Raw genomic sequence first — 20473 nt, forward strand, 5'->3', positions numbered from 1 at the left:
GGAACCAACCCAAATGTCCAACAATGATAGACTGGATTAAGAAAATGTGGCACATATACACCATGGAATACTATGCAGCCATAAAAAATGATGAGTTCATGTCCTTTGTAGGGACATGGATGAAACTGGAAACCATCATTCTCAGTAAGCTATCGCAAGAACAAAAAACCAAACACCGCATATTCTCACTCATAGGTGGGAATTGAACAATGAGATCACATGGACACAGGAAGGGGAATATCACACTCTGGGGACTGTGGTGGGGAGGGGGGAGGGGGGAGGGATAGCATTGGGAGATATACCTAATGCTAGATGACGAGTTAGTGGGTGCGGCGCACCAGCATGGCACATGTATACATAGGTAACTAACCTGCACAATGTGCACATGTACCCTAAAACTTAAAGTATAATAATAACAAAATTTAAAAAAATAAATAAAAATAAAAATAAAAATAAAAAAGAAAATGAGGAAAAGTCATAATCAAACTTTGTTTTGTTTTGAGACAGTCTCACTCTGTCGCCGAGCCTGAAGTGCAGTGGCACGATCATAGCTCACTACAGCCTCACTCTTCCAGACTCAAGTTATCCTCCCACCTCAGCTTCCCATGGAGCTGGGACCAAAGGCACATGCATGCCACCATGCCCAGGTAATTTATTTTTATATTTTGCAGAGACAGGGTCTCCCTATGTTGCCCAGGCTGGTCTTGAATTCCTGGGCTCAGGCAATCCCCCAGCCTCAGCCTCCCAAATCACTGCGGTTACAGGCGTGAGCCACTGCACCTGGCCATAAACAGATTTTCGAAAAACATAACATGACCCTTAAATAGGAAAAGATGTTCAGATTTACTCATAATTAAAGAGATGCAAATTAAAGCTACACATTTCTCACTTAACATATTGGCAAATATGTAGAAGTGATAACACATTCAGTCAATGAAACGGTGAGGAAATAGGTGCTCTTGTGTATTTCTGGTGGGAAGGCAAATGTGTCACAACCCTTTTGGAAGAAAATTTGTTAATATTTAACAAAACTAATTGTGCATTTACTTTTTGATCAGCAATTCCACTTACAGGAATTCTCCCTGAAGATACACTAATTCAGTAACAATATGAAAATACCTATATACAAGGTTATTCAGTCATTGTTTGTAATTTCAAAAAAAATGGAAACAACCTACATGCTCATACGAAAGACACTGGCTGAATAAACTATGGCATATGAACACAACAGAGTACTATGCAGCCATAAGAAAGAATAAGGAAGGCCCCTGTTGACTGATATAGAATAACTTCCAGTGTGCAAAAGAATATATACTGTATACTACCTTTTGTGTAAAAAATAAGCAAAGATAGGCCAGGCGCAGTGGCTCACGCCTGTAATCCCAGCACTTTGGGAAGCTGAGGCAGGTGGATCACAAGGTCAGGAGTTTAAGACCAGCCTGGCCAACATAGTGAAACCTCATCTCTACTAAAAATAACAAAAAAATTAGTGGGGCGTGGTGGCAGGAACCTGTAATACCACCTACTTGAGAGGCTGAGGCAGGAGAATCACTTGAACCCGGGAGGCAGAGGTTGCAGTGAGCCAAGACCATGCCACTGCACTCCAGTATGGGTGACAGCAAGACTCTGTCTCAAAAATAAATAAACCAAAAATAAACAAAAACTGAGAAAGAGAGATGGAATACATCAGCAGAAACAAATGAATAACATAACCATACTTAATGGAAGAGGGTGAAAACCCACCCAAGTGACTCTTGAACTCAGTAATGGGACTACACAGTCATAAACATGATTTTTAAGAACTATAAAGAAATCCCCAGGCGTGGTGGCTACACCTGTAATCCCAGCACTTTGGGAAGCCAAGGCAGGCAAATCACTTGAGCCTAGGAGTTCAAGACCAGCCTGTGCAACATGCCAAGACCCCGTCTCTAAGAAAAATGACAAAAATTAACAGGGCATGGTGACATGTGCCTGTAGTCCCAGCTATTTAGGAGGCTGAGTGGGGAGGATCACTTGATCCCAGGAGTGGAGGCTGCAGTGAGCTGAGATCGTGCCACCGCACTCCAACCTGGGCTACACAGCAAGACCCTATCTCAAAAAAGAAAGAAAGAAAGAAACAAAACTGTAAAGAATCTTTAGTATGGCTAGTGTTAGTACATGTATTTTTCAGTGATGTTTGCAAGGCGTGTCATCCCTCAGTGTCATCCTCGGACATCAGTTTCAGGACACACACACTCTTCCCGCTATGGATATCAAAATCGACTGGTGCTCAAATTCCTTATATAAAGTGGAATAGTATTTGCATGTAACCTAAGCACATCCTCTCATATACTTTAAATCTCTATAGACTACTTATAATTCCAAAAAAAAGTAAAAGCTATGTAAATAGTTGTTCTACTGTGTTTTTATTTGTATTATTTTTTACTGTTATATTATTATTTTTATTGGTTTTTCTCCCAAATATTTTCAATCCTAGGTTGACTGAATCCATGGAATGCGGAGGGCCCACTGTAATTCTAAAACTACTTGATATGCATTCTGGGGTTGAGCAAGTGAGTAAATATATTGTGGAAAACCGGAGTCAGGTTTCTCACTGTTAGAGAAGCGAGTACTAAATATGAAAACGGTTTCCTTCTGGAAGGCTAGAATGAGATCTGTGAGACTAGACTAGAATTGGATATATCAGTATGGACTCACAGTTTCTAATACATAGAACAAGGAGGGAAGTATTTTTATACAGACAAAAAATTATACATACATTTCCTAACACAGTTGGCTGAGAGGGCCTAGAAGCAATGACATTCCAGTAGCACTAAGCACACTTGCCACCCAGATCTAATACCATTCCTCAGTGAAAGGAAACAAGGCTCTTCGGAGAAATGGCTGGTTCCAAGGCTGAGAGTGGGAAAATACAAGATAAGCCTGGAACATGTTGCAACAGAAAATAAGGAAGTACTTAAACAATTATGAGAACAGATCAAAAGGATACAGACAGGCTGGGTGCGGTGGCTCACGCCTGTAATCCCGGCACTTTGGGAGGCCAAGGCAGGCTAATCAAGAGGTCAGGAGTTCGAGACCAGCCTGACCAACACTGGTGAAACCCCGTCTGTACTAAAAATACAAAAATTAGCCAGGCGTGGTAGCACACGCCTATAATCCCACTACTCAGGAGGCTGAGGCAGGAGAATCCCTTGAACCTGGGAGATGGAGGTTGCAGTGAGCCGAGATTGCACCACTGCACTCCAGCCTGGCGACAGAGCAAGACTCCGTCTCAAAAAAAAAAAAAAAAAAAGGGTACAGACGCTGACCTGAAAAGGCACCCACTGCCTAAACTTTAAACACTCTGACCATCGAAATAAATAATGATAATAAAAGATTAAAATAACGTACTGAATAAAATAGGAAAATATAGATGTATACTGATAGAATAAATGAAAAACTGAAATTCTGATGAAAACAGGATATTTGTGGAGTTTCAAAGTACCTCCCCACCCAATGCATAATTACAAAGGGAAAAAGAATAACTTTACAATGAAGAAGGCTTGATAGACATTTCCTTACTCAAGTGATCTAAGTGATCACCATTCTGAATGAGAGAAATCAATATTATGTACTACCTGAGAGGATGCAATGAGAAAACGGAAATCGCTTTTATGGTATTCATTTAAACTAAATCTAACCATAAGGAAACAAAGGACAAACCTAAATTGACAGACTATAAAACAGCTGGTCTGTAATCTTCAGAAGTGTCAAGGTCGTGGAAGTCCCGCAAAGACCAAATAACTCTTCCAGACTGAAAAAAACTAAAGAAGTGTGACAACTAAAGGCAATGCATCATTCTGAACTGGGTAGCTCTGCTATAAAGGAAATTATCAGGACCTCTGATGAAACTTAAATAAGGGCTGAGAATTAGTTGGCAGTAACCTGTCAGTGCTAATTTACCGATTTGATTCTCGTATTATGACTATGTAGAACATCCTCCTTTGTAGGAAATACACAGTAAAATATTACAGCATGAGAGAAGCATTCGGTCAGCTTTACTTTCAAATTGAGAAACAAAAGGTTCTGTGTGTTATACTAATAACTTTTCTATAAGCTTGAGACTATCTCAAAATAAATAAAAAGCAATATTTCAATGGCTTCTTTACATTAATTATTACCTAACACTTCAAACTATGAGCTCATATCCCCAGGAATAAATGTGCTAAAAATCCTTTGTGACTTTTAGGTTGGGAAAGACGCATGAACCTGTAGTGTCAGTCAGTGCTAGTTTGAGAATATTTGTTTATTAAGATCATGTGATTAAAATGTGGTGGTAAAAAAGTCACAAAGGATTTTTAGCACATTTATTCCTGGGGATATGAGCTCATAGTTTGAAGTGTTAGGTAATAATTAATGTAAAGAAGCCATTGAAATATTGCTTTTTATTTATTTTGAGATAGTCTCAAGCTTATAGAAAAGTTATTAGTATAACACACAGAACCTTTTGTTTCTCAATTTGAAAGTAAAGCTGACCGAATGCTTCTCTCATGCTGTAATATTTTACTGTGTATTTCCTACAAAGGAGGATGTTCTACATAGTCATAATACGAGAATCAAATCGGTAAATTAGCACTGACAGGTTACTGCCAACTAATTCTCAGCCCTTATTTAAGTTTCATCAGAGGTCCTGATAATTTCCTTTATAGCAGAGCTACCCAGTTCAGAATGATGCATTGCCTTTAGTTGTCACACTTCTTTAGTTTTTTTCAGTCTGGAAGAGTTATTTGGTCTTTGCGGGACTTCCACGACCTTGACACTTCTGAAGATTACAGACCAGCTGTTTTATAGTCTGTCAATTTAGGTTTGTCCTTTGTTTCCTTATGGTTAGATTTAGTTTAAATGAATATCATAAAAGCGATTGCTGTTTTCTCATTGCTATTGTTACAGCTACCGCCTGTAATCCTAACACTTTGGGAGGCCAAAGCAGGCAGATCACTTGAGCCCAGGAGTTTAAGACCAGCCTGGGCAACATAGTGAAACCCCGTCTCTACAAAAAAATCCAAAAACACTAGCCAGGCGTGGTAGCACACACCTGTAGTCCAGCTGCTCAGAAGGCTGAGGTAGGACGATCACCTGAGCCCAGGAGGTTGAGGCTGCAGTGGGCAGTGATCACACCACCATACTCTGGCCTGGGTGACAGAGTAAGGCCCTATCTCAAAAATTAATTAATTAATCAATTAAATTTTTTAAATTTAATTAAAAATAAATTATTATTTTTAAAAATAAGGGGTTCATCCATCTATCTCTTTTCTGTGAACTCTACCAGATGCCCTGGGCAATGTTTCTTTTGACAGTCTTTTTCTTTCAAATTAGGTGACAGTTTCTTCCTATCTACTACCATCAGAGCTACCATTACTTTAACCCTCAATTTTTCATTTCTTATTGTCTTAAAGATGAAGGATTTAACATTTGCCTTCTACTCCAAATTAAGTAACTAAGATGCATCCTATAATGTAAAGATTTTACAGGGATGCCAATAAGTGACTGTTGGTTTTCTAAAGAGAGGAACCTTCTTTATATTAGGGTAGACAGTGTTCATATGCAATCTGTCTACAACAATTGGCAGCTTGTTCTCTACATGTAACATAAGGCATGGGACATAGTAGGACTCAGAACCATGGTACATAAATATGTCCAAGATATAAGAGTGATTCTGTTTTCTTAAGTAGTTTGTGAGTAACTCCATTCTAAGTGAATGATATGAATTTTGAAATCTAGTTGTAGCAGCCAGGCAACTCAATGGAAGGCATGGGCAGGCTGTTGTTAGGTGTTTGGACGTCTCTTGACATCCTTTTCTTGGCCAAGCACAGCAGCATAGATCTTCTTTTTTACTTTTTTTTTTTTTTTTTTTTTTTTTTTTTGAGACGGAGTCTCGCTCTGTCGCCCAGGCTGGAGTGCAGTGGCGCGATCTCGGCTCACTGCAAGCTCCGCCTCCCGGGTTCACGCCATTCTCCTGCCTCAGCCTCCCGAGTAGCTGGGACTACAGGCGCCCGCTACCACACCCGGCTAATTTTTTGTATTTTTAGTAGAGACGGGGTTTCACCGTGTTAGCCAGGATGGTCTCGATCTCCTGACCTCGTGATCCGCCCGCCTCGGCCTCCCAAAGTGCTGGGATTACAGGCGTGAGCCACCGCGCCCGGCCTTCTTTTTTACTTTTTATTTTTAGACAGAGTCTCGCTCTGTCGCCAGGCTGGAGTGCAGTGGTGGGATCTCAGCTCACTGCAATCTCCACCTCCCAGGTTCAAGCGATTCTCCTGCCTCAGCCTCCCGAGTAGCTGGGATTACAGGCGTGCGCCACCACACCCAGCTAATTTTTAGTAAAGACAGGGTTTCACCAAGTCGGACAGGATGGTCTCAATCTCCTGACCTCATGATCCGCCCGCCTCGGCCTCCCAAAGTGCTGCGATAACAGGCGTGAGCCACCGGGCATGGCCTAGATCTTGTTTTAGTAGGCCATGCCTTAGCTGACTCAATATATATTCAAACTGCTCAGGGGAAAGAGTTGCCACTTGTAAAGAGGTTTGAATTTAGAGCATGCTACTAAATTATACAGAGCAACAGGCTTGCTAAAGCTTTTCAAAATAAAAATGTTCAATCCTAGTGAAGGCATAATGAGACGTAAACACTCCGGGAAACAATTTGACAAGATATATATGATGTATCTCCTGGAAATATATCCTAGCTAATTCAAAATGAAGCCAAAGATTTACGCACAAAGATGGTGATTAGCTTTTTGGATAATTAAGAATAAAGACTCTAAGGACCCAAAGAAATGACAAATTATGGAAAGTTCATAAAATATATAAGACAATGTCAAATTATGCTATGAGAAATTATAGGAATACATTAATACACTCATTCTATTAAGTATACAAAGCATAGAAAGTAAAATTATACATCTATTTATATGCATATAATAAATTATATATATAATTATATATATAATAATCCCAACTATGTAAAACATATGCATAGATTTAAAAGTAAAAGAAGGCCGGGCGCTGTGGCTCACACCTGTAACCCAGCACTTTGGGAGGCCAAGGCAGGTGGATCACGAGGTCAGGAGATCAAGACCATCCTGGCTAACACGGTGAAACCCCATCTCTACTAAAAATACAAAAAATTAGCCGGACGAGGTGGCGGGCGCCTGTAGTCCCAGCTATGCGGGAGGCTGAGGCAGGAGAATGGCGTGAACCCCGGCAGGGCGGAGCCTGCAGTGAGCGGAGATCGCGCCACTGCACTCCAGCCTGGGCGACAGCGAGACTCTCTCTCAAAAAAAAAAAAAAAAAAAAAACTAAAAGAAAACATGCCAAAAATATTAAGAATGGTACTCCATAAACTGTGGTTTCTCATTTTTCTTTCCACTTTTACCCCAATGGTCTATAATAAATAGTATTAATTTTATAATCAAAAGAGAACTTTTTAAAGCAAAACAAAATACAGTCTGATTTGAAGACTTTCAAATCAAAATCAGTTTTTTTCAAGATAATCTTTCAACTCACGGGAATACTTACATTCACAGAATTCAAAGAAAGAAGTCCAAAGTAGTCCTAACTATGACAGCAAATAATATTATACCAGATAATCCTAACCAAGCTTAGAAATAGCCTTTCCTTCACATTCCAGCTTATTATGCTTATTCTTCATTCAGTAAATAATTATTGAGCACCTACTACCTGCTGGGACTATTTTAGAAACAGATGTGTTTACCAAGCAGTGAAAAAGAAGACATGACCCGTTTTCTCATAGAACTTGGATTCTGGTGGGGGAAAAGACAACAGACAGGAGGAAAACAAACAAACATGGAATATAATTTCATACAGTGCTAAGCACTATGAAGGAAAAAAATAAAGCAACATAAAATAACAGAGTGGAAAGCAGGAAGCTATTTTCGATTGGGTGGTCAGAAAAGGTCTCTCTGAAGAGGAGATATCTGATCATGCAAGCTACTGGTATAACAACATAAATAGCATTCCTATTGCGTAATTGACCTGGGATTTAGAAAAGTCTGTTTACAACTTAAAATATAAAAATCATCCCTATGAAAATAGTTTCTACTTTAAGAGGCAGTAAGGTATAATAGAACTAGAAAGACTAGGTTTGAATCGTGGCTCCACTACATAGAAGGTAGATACTCCTGTTTAGGTCACAAGCTCTCTCTCCCTCAGTTCAGTTTCCTCACATATAAAACAGACAGAATAGTGCCTAGCTTATAAAGTTTATAAAGTGAAGAAAGATAATATATGGGAAAGAGCTTAGTAACATGTTTAGGCATGTAGTACTCATTAACTGTAAGTTCCCTACATACTTATAGTTCTTCCACAAATTGAGCACTATATACTAATGGTTCTCTGCGAAGCACTCACTATTTCACTATTGCAAGTAGAAACGTATCACATTTTTATCTTCTAACCACACCGAGGCTCCAAAGTCCAATTCACCGCTGACTAAATTCTTATTAGATATTGATGCTATAAATGATACTGGCTTAACAAGATTAATATTATTTTTACTAACCTCATACTCACCTTTTCTTTCATTTCATCATGAACTGTTTCCATTTTGAATCCCTAACTCCAAAGTGTGGCCTCCTTCCAATCTGCTTGTGATGGTTAATTTTATGTGTCAACTTGGCTAGACTAGGTTATATGGCCAGCTGTTTGGTCAATACTAATCTATTAGCAGATATTGGTGTAAGGGTATTGTTAGGTATGATTAACATTTACAATCAGTAGACTTTGAGTCTATTACCCACCATAATGTAGGTAAGCCTCATCCAGTCAATTGAAGGCCTAAGAGAAAAGACTGGGGTTTCCCAGAGAAGGATAAATTTTGCCTCCAGGCTGCAACAGGGAAATCTTGCCTGAGCTTCCAGCCTAATGGCCTGTCTCATAACATTCAATCTTGCCAGCCCCCATGGTCATGTGAGTCAGTTTCCTAAAATATCTATCTACTATTGATTCTGTTTCTCTGGAGAACCCTGACTGACATGCTGATCAATCTTAGAGTTGGTCTCCCTGCTTCCACCTCTTCCTTCTACGTCTACACAGCAGGTAGAGGGATCCTGTCAAGACATTCAATGACCCCTCTGGTAAAAATTCTCTAATGACTTCCCATCTCATGCAGAATAAAAGCCAAAGTCTACGAAACTCTAGAAGCCCCACAGAATTTCTATGACCTTCCTCCTTCCTTCCCTGATTTCATCTCCTACTCCTTTCTCCCTCATTCCACATTCCAGCCAGACATTAGCCTTCTGGCTATTTTAACATGCCACAAACCAGCCAGACATTAGCCTTCTGGCTATTTTAACATGCCACAAACATTCCTACCTCTGGGGCTTGTTGTACACTTGCTGTTCCCTCTACCTGGGATTCTTTTCCTCTAGATAACTGCACAGCTTGCTCCCTCATTTCCTTCAAGTCTTTGCTCAAATGGCTTTCCCTCTTCGCTCTATTTAAAACTGAAGCCCTTCCCAAATCTTGGGGTGCTCTATTCCCCCCTTTTCTCCACAGAACATATTACTATCTAACATCCTGTGTACTTTACATTTTTTTTTTTTTTTTGATACAGAGTCTCACTCTGTCGCCCAGGCTGGAGTGCAGTGGCGGGATCTCGGCTCACTGCAACCTCCACCTCCCGGGTTCAAGCAATTTTCCTGCCTCAGCCTCCCAAGTAGATGGGATTGCAGGTGCCTGCCACCACGCCTGGCTAATTTTTGTATTTTTAGTAGAGACAGGGTTCACCATGTTAGCCAGGCTGGTCTTGAACTCCTGCCCTCAAGTGATCTACCTGCCTTGGCCTCCCAAGGTGCTGGGATTACAGGCGTGAGCCACTGCACCTGGCCGTTTTACTCATTTTCTTTCACCACTAAAATGTAGGTTCTGAGACAACAAGGCTTTTTGTCTGTTTTGTGCACTCCTCTATTACCAGGCCCTATGCCTAACACATAGTAAGAACATCATAAGTCATTTGTTGCTTGAAGAAAAAACAAAAGAGTGAAGACTGATTTTTAATTTACTCTTTGTGTTTTCCTATATTTCCCAGTTTTCTACATTGGGCATTTATTTCTATTATAATCATACATTGCTGATGATATTAAAAACTAGAATAATGTTTTTGCTAGAAGATTAAAAGGCTTAAAGTCCAGGGCTGGGTGTGGTGGCCCACGCCTATAATCTCAGGATTTTGCAAGGCCAAATCGGGCAGACCACTTGAGCTCAGGAGTTCAAGACCCCAGTCCGGACAACATAGGGAGGCCCCATCTCAATTATTAAAAAAAAAAAAAACAAGGTCCACTTCCTTTGACTCAGAATTTTTTCAATGAATAAGATAATCTAAGGTATGAAGCATGAATATACACTAAAGTTTAATGACCTTAATGTCCATTAATAAGAGACTGATTAAATTATTGTATACCCAGACAATGAAATTGCAGTTATTAAAAATGTACCAGCCTGGGGAACATAGGGAGACGCCATCTCTACAAAAAATTTAAAAATTAGCCAGGAGTGGCTGGTGTGTGTCTGTGGTCCCAGCTACTTGGGAGGCTGAGGTGAAAGGACTACTTGGGCCTGGGAGGTCGACGCTGTAGTGAGCCATGTTCACACCACTGCACTCTAGCTTGGGCAACAGAATGAGACCCCGCCTAAAAAAATAAAAATTTTATTTTTAAAAATAAAAATGTAGGCCAGGCATGGTGGCTCACACCTATAATCCCAGCACTTTGGGAGGCCAAGGTGGGCGGATCACGGGGTCAGGAGTTCAAGACCAGCCTGGCCAACAGAGTGAAACCCCATCTCTACTAAAAATACAAAAAATTAGCTGGGCATGGTGGCACGTGCCTGTAATCCCAGCTACTAGGGAGGCTGAGGCAGGAGAATCGCTTGAACCCGGGAGGCAGAGGTTGCAGTGAGCCAAGATCACGCCACTGCACACCAGCCTGGGCGACAGAGTGAGACTCCAACTCAAAAAAAAAAAAAAAAAAAACTGGGTTATACTTCAGTGTATGGAGTATAAACCTATATAAAAACAAAAAGTATAGATAGATAAGCATATCTACATAGAAACAAAATGACAGAAAACAAAGAACAGATACTAAAGTGAAGTGAGATTATGATTGACTGGTTAATTTCTTCTTCATACTTGTCCACTCTCTAAAATCTCTGCCATTAAAAAAAAAGTGTTACTAGCCAGGCATGGTGGCTCATGCCTATAATCTCAGCACTTTGGGAGGTAGAGGCAGGAAGATCACTTGAGCCCAGGAGTTTGAGACCAGTCTGGGCAACATAGGAAGATCCCATTTCTATTTAATTAAAAAACAACAACAACAACAAAAATCAAACAAAAAAAGTTACTTTCATAAACAGAATGAACAGTAAATATAAACCAACAGAAATAAATAAAACAAGCACTCTTACAAGCAACATAAGCAACATTTTTGTTCAAGAATTAAAAAGACTTTTTTTAATGTGTTCTGAATTCCATTTACCCACGTCCCTATCCTCAAATTATACTGTGAAACCTTAATCTATCATACACATTGTTTTGGAAACCATAAATTATAACTGCTAGTAAGGCAAGGTATAGTTTTCATTCTCCCATAGCACAGGCTCTCTTCCAAAGGGAATGTGATTTCTTAGTGCTAGTACTATATGCAGGCATTGTGCTATCATTAAAACTTTCTCTAAAATATTAATTTATTTGCTGTTTTTCTGCTGCTTCAAATTCTCAGATCACCAAGTCATCCTCACTGTTTTCAGAAAATATGACATGGAAATTTCAATGCATAGGAATAACGTTTGACACTAAACTTTCAAAGTCCGTATCATCAGTAAGACACTTTCAAACTAGTACAACATATAAAAGACAGCATGATACAGTTGTGAATGATGAGCTTACAAAGGTTGATGGCTGATGATAATAATAGGAAGGTGAAGAAGAATAAAAGCTTGAAGAAGGCTTCGGTGACTTCACATCATTGGACACAAGGAAGTGAAACATGCGCATATGATATCAAATCAATGAAAAAACACCAGATCAGTAAATAGTATGCAGACAACTGATAGGTCATTCAGAAAGAATGTGCATCCCTAATTCACAGCATATAGGAAAATAAATTACAGAGAAAATGAAAGATTGCAAAGCACAATGCTATAAACCACTAGAAGAATATTATAAGAAAGGAACAAGTATAGCCACACAAAAAGTAAACATTTTTTCAAAACTTTCATCATGGCCAAAACCATTATTAAAAAACTGAAAGGCAAATGTCAAACTGGGAGAAGTATTTGCAATAAATAACAGTTAATATATTTAATATATAAAGAGTTCCTATAAATCAGATTTTTTAAATAAGGCCATCATTAGAAAAATGGAAAAAAGAACATGAAGAGGTAACTCATGTAACAACCACAGAAATGGCCAATGAATATTTTTATGTATACATATATTCCAACCCATTAGCAATTAAATGTACATTATAACAAGATAGCATTTCTGCATTTTCATCCATCAAAATGTCAACAAAGTACAAAATTAAAATATTCAATGTCATCTAGAGTATGAAAAGGATCTCTGATGGGCTGCTTTTAAGAGTATAATTTTACCCAGCTTCTCAAAAGTACAAGTTAGCAACCTAAATGTGCACACTGTCTTACCTAAGAAAATAATCACAGAAGTATACAAAGACTTAATTACAATGATGCTTAACTCCACATGGCTTAAAATGTCTCAAAACTGGAAGCAGTCTTAATATGGAAGGGAAGTTTTCTTAAAATCATTAATATATTTATTAAATGGAATATTATACAATGATTTTAAATGATGATAGAAAATCTTAATTCATTATGTTACTATTTGCCAGTTTTTATTTATTGGTTTAACTTTGAACAAGTATGTTATTTTTAGTAATACTTTTAAAGTACACCTTAAACATTTTAAAATGATATTCAGGGGTTATGGCAATGCTTGGAATATAAATGGGTCTATCTTCCATGAAAGCAATTTAGCCATACCTATCAAAATAAAGCACTGTTCACTTTAAGATAAATCACTGAGCTGTACACACTTAAGATTTTTGAACTTTTCTATATACACTTTATACTTCAAAAATGGAAAGAAAAAAAAAAAAACACCTGTACTCTCGCCTCCACCCCTAAAATCTAGGGATGATAAAAGTACCGTTCATGAAAGAGTTAGACTTTACTAATCTGGGGACATGTCTATAACATAATGTTAAATAAATAAAGCAAATAAGTGACCCCGTATTGTGATTTTTCTAGGGTGAGCCCATTTCCTCTATTCAAAAAAAAATGGCTGGGTGCGGTGGCTCATGCCTGTAATCCCAGCACTTTGGGAGGCTGAGGCGGGCAGACCACCTGAGGTCAGGAGTTCGAGACCAGCCTGGCCAACGTGGCAAAATCTCGTCTCCACTTAAAATACAAAAAATTAGCCAGGCATGGTGGCGCACACCTGTCGTCCCACCTATTCAGGAGGCTGAGGCAGGAGGATCACTTGAACCTGGGAGGCAGAGGCTGCAATGAGCCCAGATCGTGCCACTACACTCTAGCCTGGGTAACAGAGTTAGACTCGGTCTCAAAAAAATACATAAATAAATAATTTTTTTAATTTAAATGAGGGAATTCTGATAGTTGTCAGATTGCATACCCTCCTATGAACAAAGAAAACAAATATACAATGATAAACAACAAAATGTTAACATTCGTTTCTTAGGGGGAAGGAAGGGAGTAGAAGGGAGAGATTACTAAACTTTTCTGTATATAATTAAGTCATAATAAAATACTGATATTCCTCGACCAAGCAATTACACATACAAAATCGTACAAGCCTAAAGATACATATGCAATGAAATCACTGAAGTTCCTATAATACAACCCCCGCCACAAAAAACAAAAAAAAAATTGTAGTCTAAAGGCCCCTCAAAAGGAAAACTAGCCACCGGGATCAGTGGCTCACACCTGTAATCCCAACACTTTTGGGAGGCTGAAATGGGAGGATCACTTGAGACCAGAAGTTTGAGACCAGCCTGGGCAACATATTAAGACCCTATCTGTACAAAAAACTGAAAAATTATCTGGGCATGGTGGCACAAGCCTGTGGTCCCAGCTACTCAGGAGGCTGAAGTGCGAGGGATCACTTGAGCTTGGGAGGTCAAGGTTGCAGTGAGCCATGATCCTACCACTGCACTCCAGCCTGGGCAACAGAGCAAGACCCAATCTCGAAAAAAAAAAAAGAGAGAGAAAAAAACTGGCTATTTTTTTTTGAAAATAAAAAAATGCTAAAGCCCTGTGATGTAGCCTCCCGAGTAGCTGAGATTACAGGTGCATGCCACCATACCTGGCTAATTTTTGTATTTTTAGTAGAGACGGGGTTTCACCATGTTGGCCAGGATTGTCTCAAACTCCTGACCTCAGGTGATCCATTTGCCTGGGCCTCCCAAAGTGCTGGGATTACAGGTGTGAACCATCATGCCTGGCCTTTATTTTTGATTTCTTGAAGCTTGTTTAAAAATTTTTTAATGCTAGCATGAAACAGTGGTTTGTAAAACTTTGAGGCATTTTAGATTTGCTTTTAAAATGCCCCAGGAAAAACAAAATTGAAGAAAAGTTGAACTAAGATTAGCATAATTTTGAAAACTGTTCAAGATTAAGTTGAATAATTCTCTTATTTTTGTGTGTTTAGCTATTTCTATAAGGAGAAAGTTTTTAAAATGAAATCTTCCTAAGAGCCCCATTAAGTAGAATAGATAAATCCAGAGCCATTCTAAGTGAGATCGAAGTAGGAGGCACACTGTGCTAGCCCCTCCTTTATCCCTCTAGTGACTCCAAAGTCAAGCTGGGGTTCCACAGGGCATTAAAAATACCACTGTTAAAATCAGCAGCAGCAGAATAACACTGCACAATTTGATGGATTCCTCCCTACCGAACAGACAGGAGGAAGTAAGGCCCTAAAATAGCAATAAATGTTCTCTCTGGGTGGTAGATGCTCACGCTACCAATGGACGCTTTCTTCTTTTTCAAACTCTATTTTGTAAATTTTCTTATAAAGAGGAAAGATGTGGGTTTTTTTAACCATATATACATACACATATATGTGTGTGTGTATATGTGTGTGTGTGTGTGTTGTGTGTATATACATATATATATATATATATTTTTTTTTTTTTTTTTTTTGAGACGGAGTCTCCCTCTGTCACCCAGGCTGGAGTGCAGTGGTACAATCTCGGCTCACTGCAGCCGCCACCTCCTGGGTTCAAGCAATTCTCCTGCCTCAGCCTCCCAAGTAGCTAGGATTACAGGCACCCACCATCACGCCCGGCTACTTTTTGTATTTTTAGTAGAGACAGGGTTTCACCATGTTGGCCAGGCTGGTCTTGACCTGACCTCAAGTGATCCGCCCACCTCGGCCTCCCAAATTGCTGGGATTACAGGCGTGAGCCACCGCACCCAGCCTATTTATATATTTTTTAGAGCAAACCCGTGGCCTGCAGGCCCCCAGGACGGCTTTGAATGAGGCCCAACACAAATTCGTAAACTTTCTTAAAATATTATGAGATTTTTTTTCTTTTGCAATTTTTTTTTTTTAGCTCATCAGCTATCGTTAGTGTTAGTGTAATTTTATGTGTAGTCCAAGACAATTCTTCTTCCAATGTGGTCCAGGGAAGACAAAAGATTGGACACCCCTGTTTTAGAGACAAGGTTCTTGCTCTGTCACCCAGGCTGGAGTGCAGTGGTGTGATCATAGCTCACTGTAACCTCCAACTCCTGGGCTCAAGGGATTCCCCAATCTCAGCTCCCAGAGTAGCTAGGACTACAGGCACATGCCACCATGTCCACCTAATTTTTTATTTTGTTTTGTAGAGACAAAATACAAAAATAAAATGTTTGTAGGGCCTTGCTATGTTGCGAAGGCTGGTCTCAAACTCCTGCCCTCAAGCAATCCTCCCACCTGGGCCTCACAAAGCACTGGAATTATAGGGGTAAGCGACCATGCTCAGCCAAAAATGTAGGTTTTAGTGTTTATAAAATACTACAGATTCTACCACTGAGCAACCCAAAACGTTCACATTATCAGACCCAGAGTGCTATAGGATAATTAAGATAATCAACAAGAAATGACAAATCCCTAATGCTTATTAGAAAACAGACAAGAGGCAATGAGTTCAAACAGCCATGTCTGACCTAAGACAGACCGACCCTGAACAAAAACAGCCTTATCATATGCATGGTCTTTTAGCTAATCCTTACCTAGCCCTGGAATCTAAGACTGAAATTCCTTCTTAAATGGAGAACCAGGAGCAAGTAAATTAAAAAAATGGATTTCATACCCCCCAAGAGTAAGAATCAGTAAGAGGTGGCAATTATCTTTCTCTACCTCATAAAAACCCTTTATGATTTTTAAAGATGAGGAAACAGGGGTTCGGGAAAATAAAGTAACTTGCCCAGTATCACACAAAGTCATTAAGTAGTAGGAACAGGACTAGAATAGAGGTTTGTCTGCACCAAAGCCAGGGTTCTTTCTACCAAGCTATCTCCCTCCTCTAAAAAATATTCTCTTATATCAAAAGCTATGATAAGTTCTGTGGCATTCTCAGACCACTGTGGCTCACTACACCTATTAAAAGTAAAAAAAGAAACAAGAAAGGCAGCTGTCAAGAAGTTGTGCTACTTACTGCCCAGCACTATATGCACTAGAGCTTGGAAGGAGGCACTCAAACTCAATTCACATGATCCTCACTGTCACTCCAAGCAATCAGTCCTACCCCAGCAAAAGGCTTATCACTAACACTCTCCCCCAGCTGAGGCTGCAAATGACATTCCCAAGACAACTTGCCAGTCTATTACATCATGCTGCTGTGTTGGCTTTAAATTTTTAACTCCAAAAATTAAGGGGAATTTGTTTCAACCTAAAAATGGCAGTTGCAAGTTAAAATGGCAGTTGTCACTACAGACTGGTGACTAGAGCACTTGGCTTTGCAGTCATCCAGATTATGTTCCTAACCCAGTTCTGCCACTTAAATAAATGTGTAACCTTAGGCAGGTCAATTCACCTCTATAATTTCATATACAAAAATGGCAAGGTAGATAACTTTTCCATAAAAGATCAAATGAGATAATCCAATTCCTAGAGTCCAACACATAGAAAGAACGTGGAAAATAAATGATACATACTATTATTAACATTGGTATGATTCTCATGCCACAGGAATCTGGGCAAATCAATAATCCACATGGTCTGAATTCCTGATTATTTGCTATAACAATCAACTGGTTGAATCAGGACATCTGAGGCAAATGAAACACTGACTCAGTTCAGCTTGGTTGAGAGATAACCAATAGAGGCCCTGGCACATACCAATTGCTCAGTAAATATTTATGGAATTAAGTTTGCAGAAAGTCCACTCAGGAACCTCACTAGCTGTAAGATTCAGGAGGGCTCATTTTGGCAAAAAGAATGGCAACTTTTTTTTTTCTACAGAATTTGGCAGGTTTTTCTTTTCTTATTTTCAAATAATATTAATAACTAAACAAACCATATACCAGGTGTCAATAGTGAGGTTTCTACAAATAAAACCAACATGGAAAACTACAAAAGCAGCATTCCAGAGTAGAGGAAAGAAAACCAGTTTGGGAATCAGGCAAGTGTGTGATTCATATGCCAGTAACTTTACAGTTATGTAAACATTATCTTGGGCCAAATAGTCACGTCAGACTCAGTTTCCATATCAGAAAATTGGAGATAAGAACACCTACTTCACAGGGTTGTCATAAAGCTAATATATGTGAAGCACCATGTAACAGTTGGTAATGAGTGATTTTTAAGTCTCTGATACCTGTTTTCCCTTCTAGACGATGGTAGAAACTTCTGGAATGGGTAAATTATGCCTAAGGGCAACTACTATCTTCCCTCTGGCTTTTTCAAAAGGTAAACTAAAATTCAGCCATATAGACAGGTCAATGGGCTCAAGTTGCAATTATCAGTGGGTCCACTCTGACAATTTTAAGGGGGACTCTTTCATGGAACTTCAGAGACCAGGAAAGAACTAGGCTCTGTTCTCTCCAGGTAGCCTAACTATTCCTTCCCTTCTCAGGCCTGCTCTAATATGAGGTTGCTAAAAGGTGTGCAAAGGAAGAGTCATCTTTGCAATAAACCAAAGATGCAGCATATAAGCAACAGGCCTTCTTTGAGAGCCCAAACCCAAATTAAGGCACGAAATTTTAGCACTGTTTGGAGACTGGAGGTAAAGGGCAGAAATGTTGGCATTAAAATAATACTTAAATGAGTACAGAGGAAGGAAGTCTTCCAGGCTCGTTAATATTAATACATGTTTACTTTCCATTCACATGTGGGACAAAACAGAGTAATGATTTGCTAATGCCAATGAGCTGAGTACTTAGTTCATTTTACTATGCTGCATACCCTCAATTATATACTAGCAAAAATTAAACCTAAGTAAACAGAATACTCTACACGTCTCTAAAGACAATATTGCTCCACTCACTGAAATAAGACCCAATCAAGGCAAAAAAAAAAAAAAAAATCTTTTTTTCCTTCTTAAGTGAATTTCACTAAGAAAGATGAGTCAAGGAACTTTTAACAAATTTGGATTTCCATTTTCAACAAGGTAGGAACCTGTGTACCTCCTCCCACTCACCCCACCTCCAGAGAACTCACAATACTGTTACTAAAATATATTGAATGATGCCTTCCATTGGCCAATTACTTTTAACTGAATGCAATAAAAAGAATCTGCACTTCAAGACCTCACTAACAACTACAATTTTTCCCCCCTTAAATTTCCAGTTCTGGAAAAAACTCGGTCAGCCCACTAAAAAGCAACTGTAACATTCCTTTTAATCCAGAAAAATAGAGACAAAAATGTACACCTATTATAATAACGCAAATATCCATTATACAGCATCAAGGAGAGCACATGCAATAATGGCTGCCATTCCAAGAACATTTTTGTTAAAAGTTACATCGCATGCACAGAAGCTGCTTTTCCAAAAGTAAACATATATTCATTACACTGAGCCTCACTGAAGCATCCTGTTCTTGTAAGGTAAGACTTGTAACCCACCTTTATATACAGAATCTAAAGACAACTGGGCCTTATATTGAACTCGCTCTCCAGTTAACTGTGTTAGTGAGGTTCCAGTACAGTTTCCCAAAGAAAGCAATTTGAATCAATAACCACACCAGTGCTACTCTGAATGTTTGCCAATAAGTAAATAAAATGCCTGACTCCAATATGAAGAACATTTTCCTCCTTCCTGGCTCCCCAGCTCCATTTAAAAATTGTAAACATGAATAGAAAGATAAACTTGAGAACAGTAAAGTCACCCATGCCATCAATAATATCCCTCTAACTCAATGCCTAATTTTGCAGTTTTCCTCAAACAGGACAGTCTCAACCAGATGCCAGGAATTTAATATGGCTTTTTAAAGATATATCAAACTGTCTGGAATATGCAGTGATGAAAACTGAATATTGCTACTGAAACCATATTTAATTAAACACATGCTTGCTCTAAACAGAGCTTCAGAAATAAAGCTACAATGTTTTCTTCCTTGGCTCTCTTAGAAGCCACCCCAACAAGAGAGGGTCACCAGCTGCACTCCTGCTAACAGTTCTATCCTGAGCAACCCTTTCCCATCCACCCCCAAAAAGTTTTACTTTTATCTGTGGAATTCTCTGCCGGCCTCGGCCTGGAAAACTGGGTGGACCCTGAGGACAGGTGTCAGATCTGGCCTTTGGGAGGTGGCCCAAACTGACAAATTATTGGCAGCATAAAGCTATGATCTTTATAAACTTCAGTTTGAGGCTTTATGCCAGTAGTGATTCCCTCCCCGTTCCTTTTTTGAAGAGGGGAGAGAAAGCAAGCCAAAAGGATGAGTTTCAAAATAGAAAAAAATCACCACTTTAATTATGAAACCCTCCCAACTCAACAAAGAACTGTTAAAGGTAGCCAAATGGAAAATGTCAGGAGTTTTTTTTGGCACATGCGCAACTATTAAACATGAGAATTACAACCTCAAGGTGAGGGGAAAAGAGTAAAAAGCAGGAGCAGAAAAGGGGAGGACAGGGCCCAGCCAAAGACCCGTTTGCTCAAAAGGGCCCCTCTTGGTACTAACTCCTCCATGTGGGGCACCCAGGCTGGAGGAAAGCAGAGGGTTACACAGAACATTTAGCAGACTTAACATTGGATTAAACACACTACTGCAAGTTTCAACAAATGTTCATGGCATACGTAAAAACACATTTACAACAAGAAAGAAGAGAGGCACCTGGAGACATCTGACACTGGGCATGCTCTGCAGGCAACTCAGTGCGCACATGCTCTCTACCAGGTTGGCGCAGCCTAGCCACAAAGACCTTGGCACAGAACACTGCAGGATGACAAAAAGGAAG

At 39.4% G+C, this 20473-nt stretch overlaps 1 protein-coding gene across 7 annotated transcripts in view; it reads right to left on the reverse strand.

Annotated features, from left to right (window-relative positions):
- The window catches only part of FBXW11 (F-box and WD repeat domain containing 11), a 150066-nt gene that overhangs the window by 77058 nt on the left and 52535 nt on the right, over positions 1-20473 (reverse strand). For 4 of the 7 annotated variants that reach the window (XM_003813988.7, XM_008966594.6, XM_055112870.1 and 1 more), the window contains exon 2: positions 20350-20451. The exons of the other annotated variants lie outside the window; for them this stretch is intronic. In XM_003813988.7, coding sequence (XP_003814036.1) covers positions 20350-20451 — 102 coding nt within the window. The remainder of the gene's footprint in view (positions 1-20349; positions 20452-20473) is intronic. 7 annotated transcript variants of the gene reach the window in all.

This window comes from Pan paniscus, chromosome 4 (genome assembly GCF_029289425.2).
Source record: "Pan paniscus chromosome 4, NHGRI_mPanPan1-v2.0_pri, whole genome shotgun sequence".
In the NCBI taxonomy this organism is placed as follows: domain Eukaryota; kingdom Metazoa; phylum Chordata; class Mammalia; order Primates; family Hominidae; genus Pan; species Pan paniscus.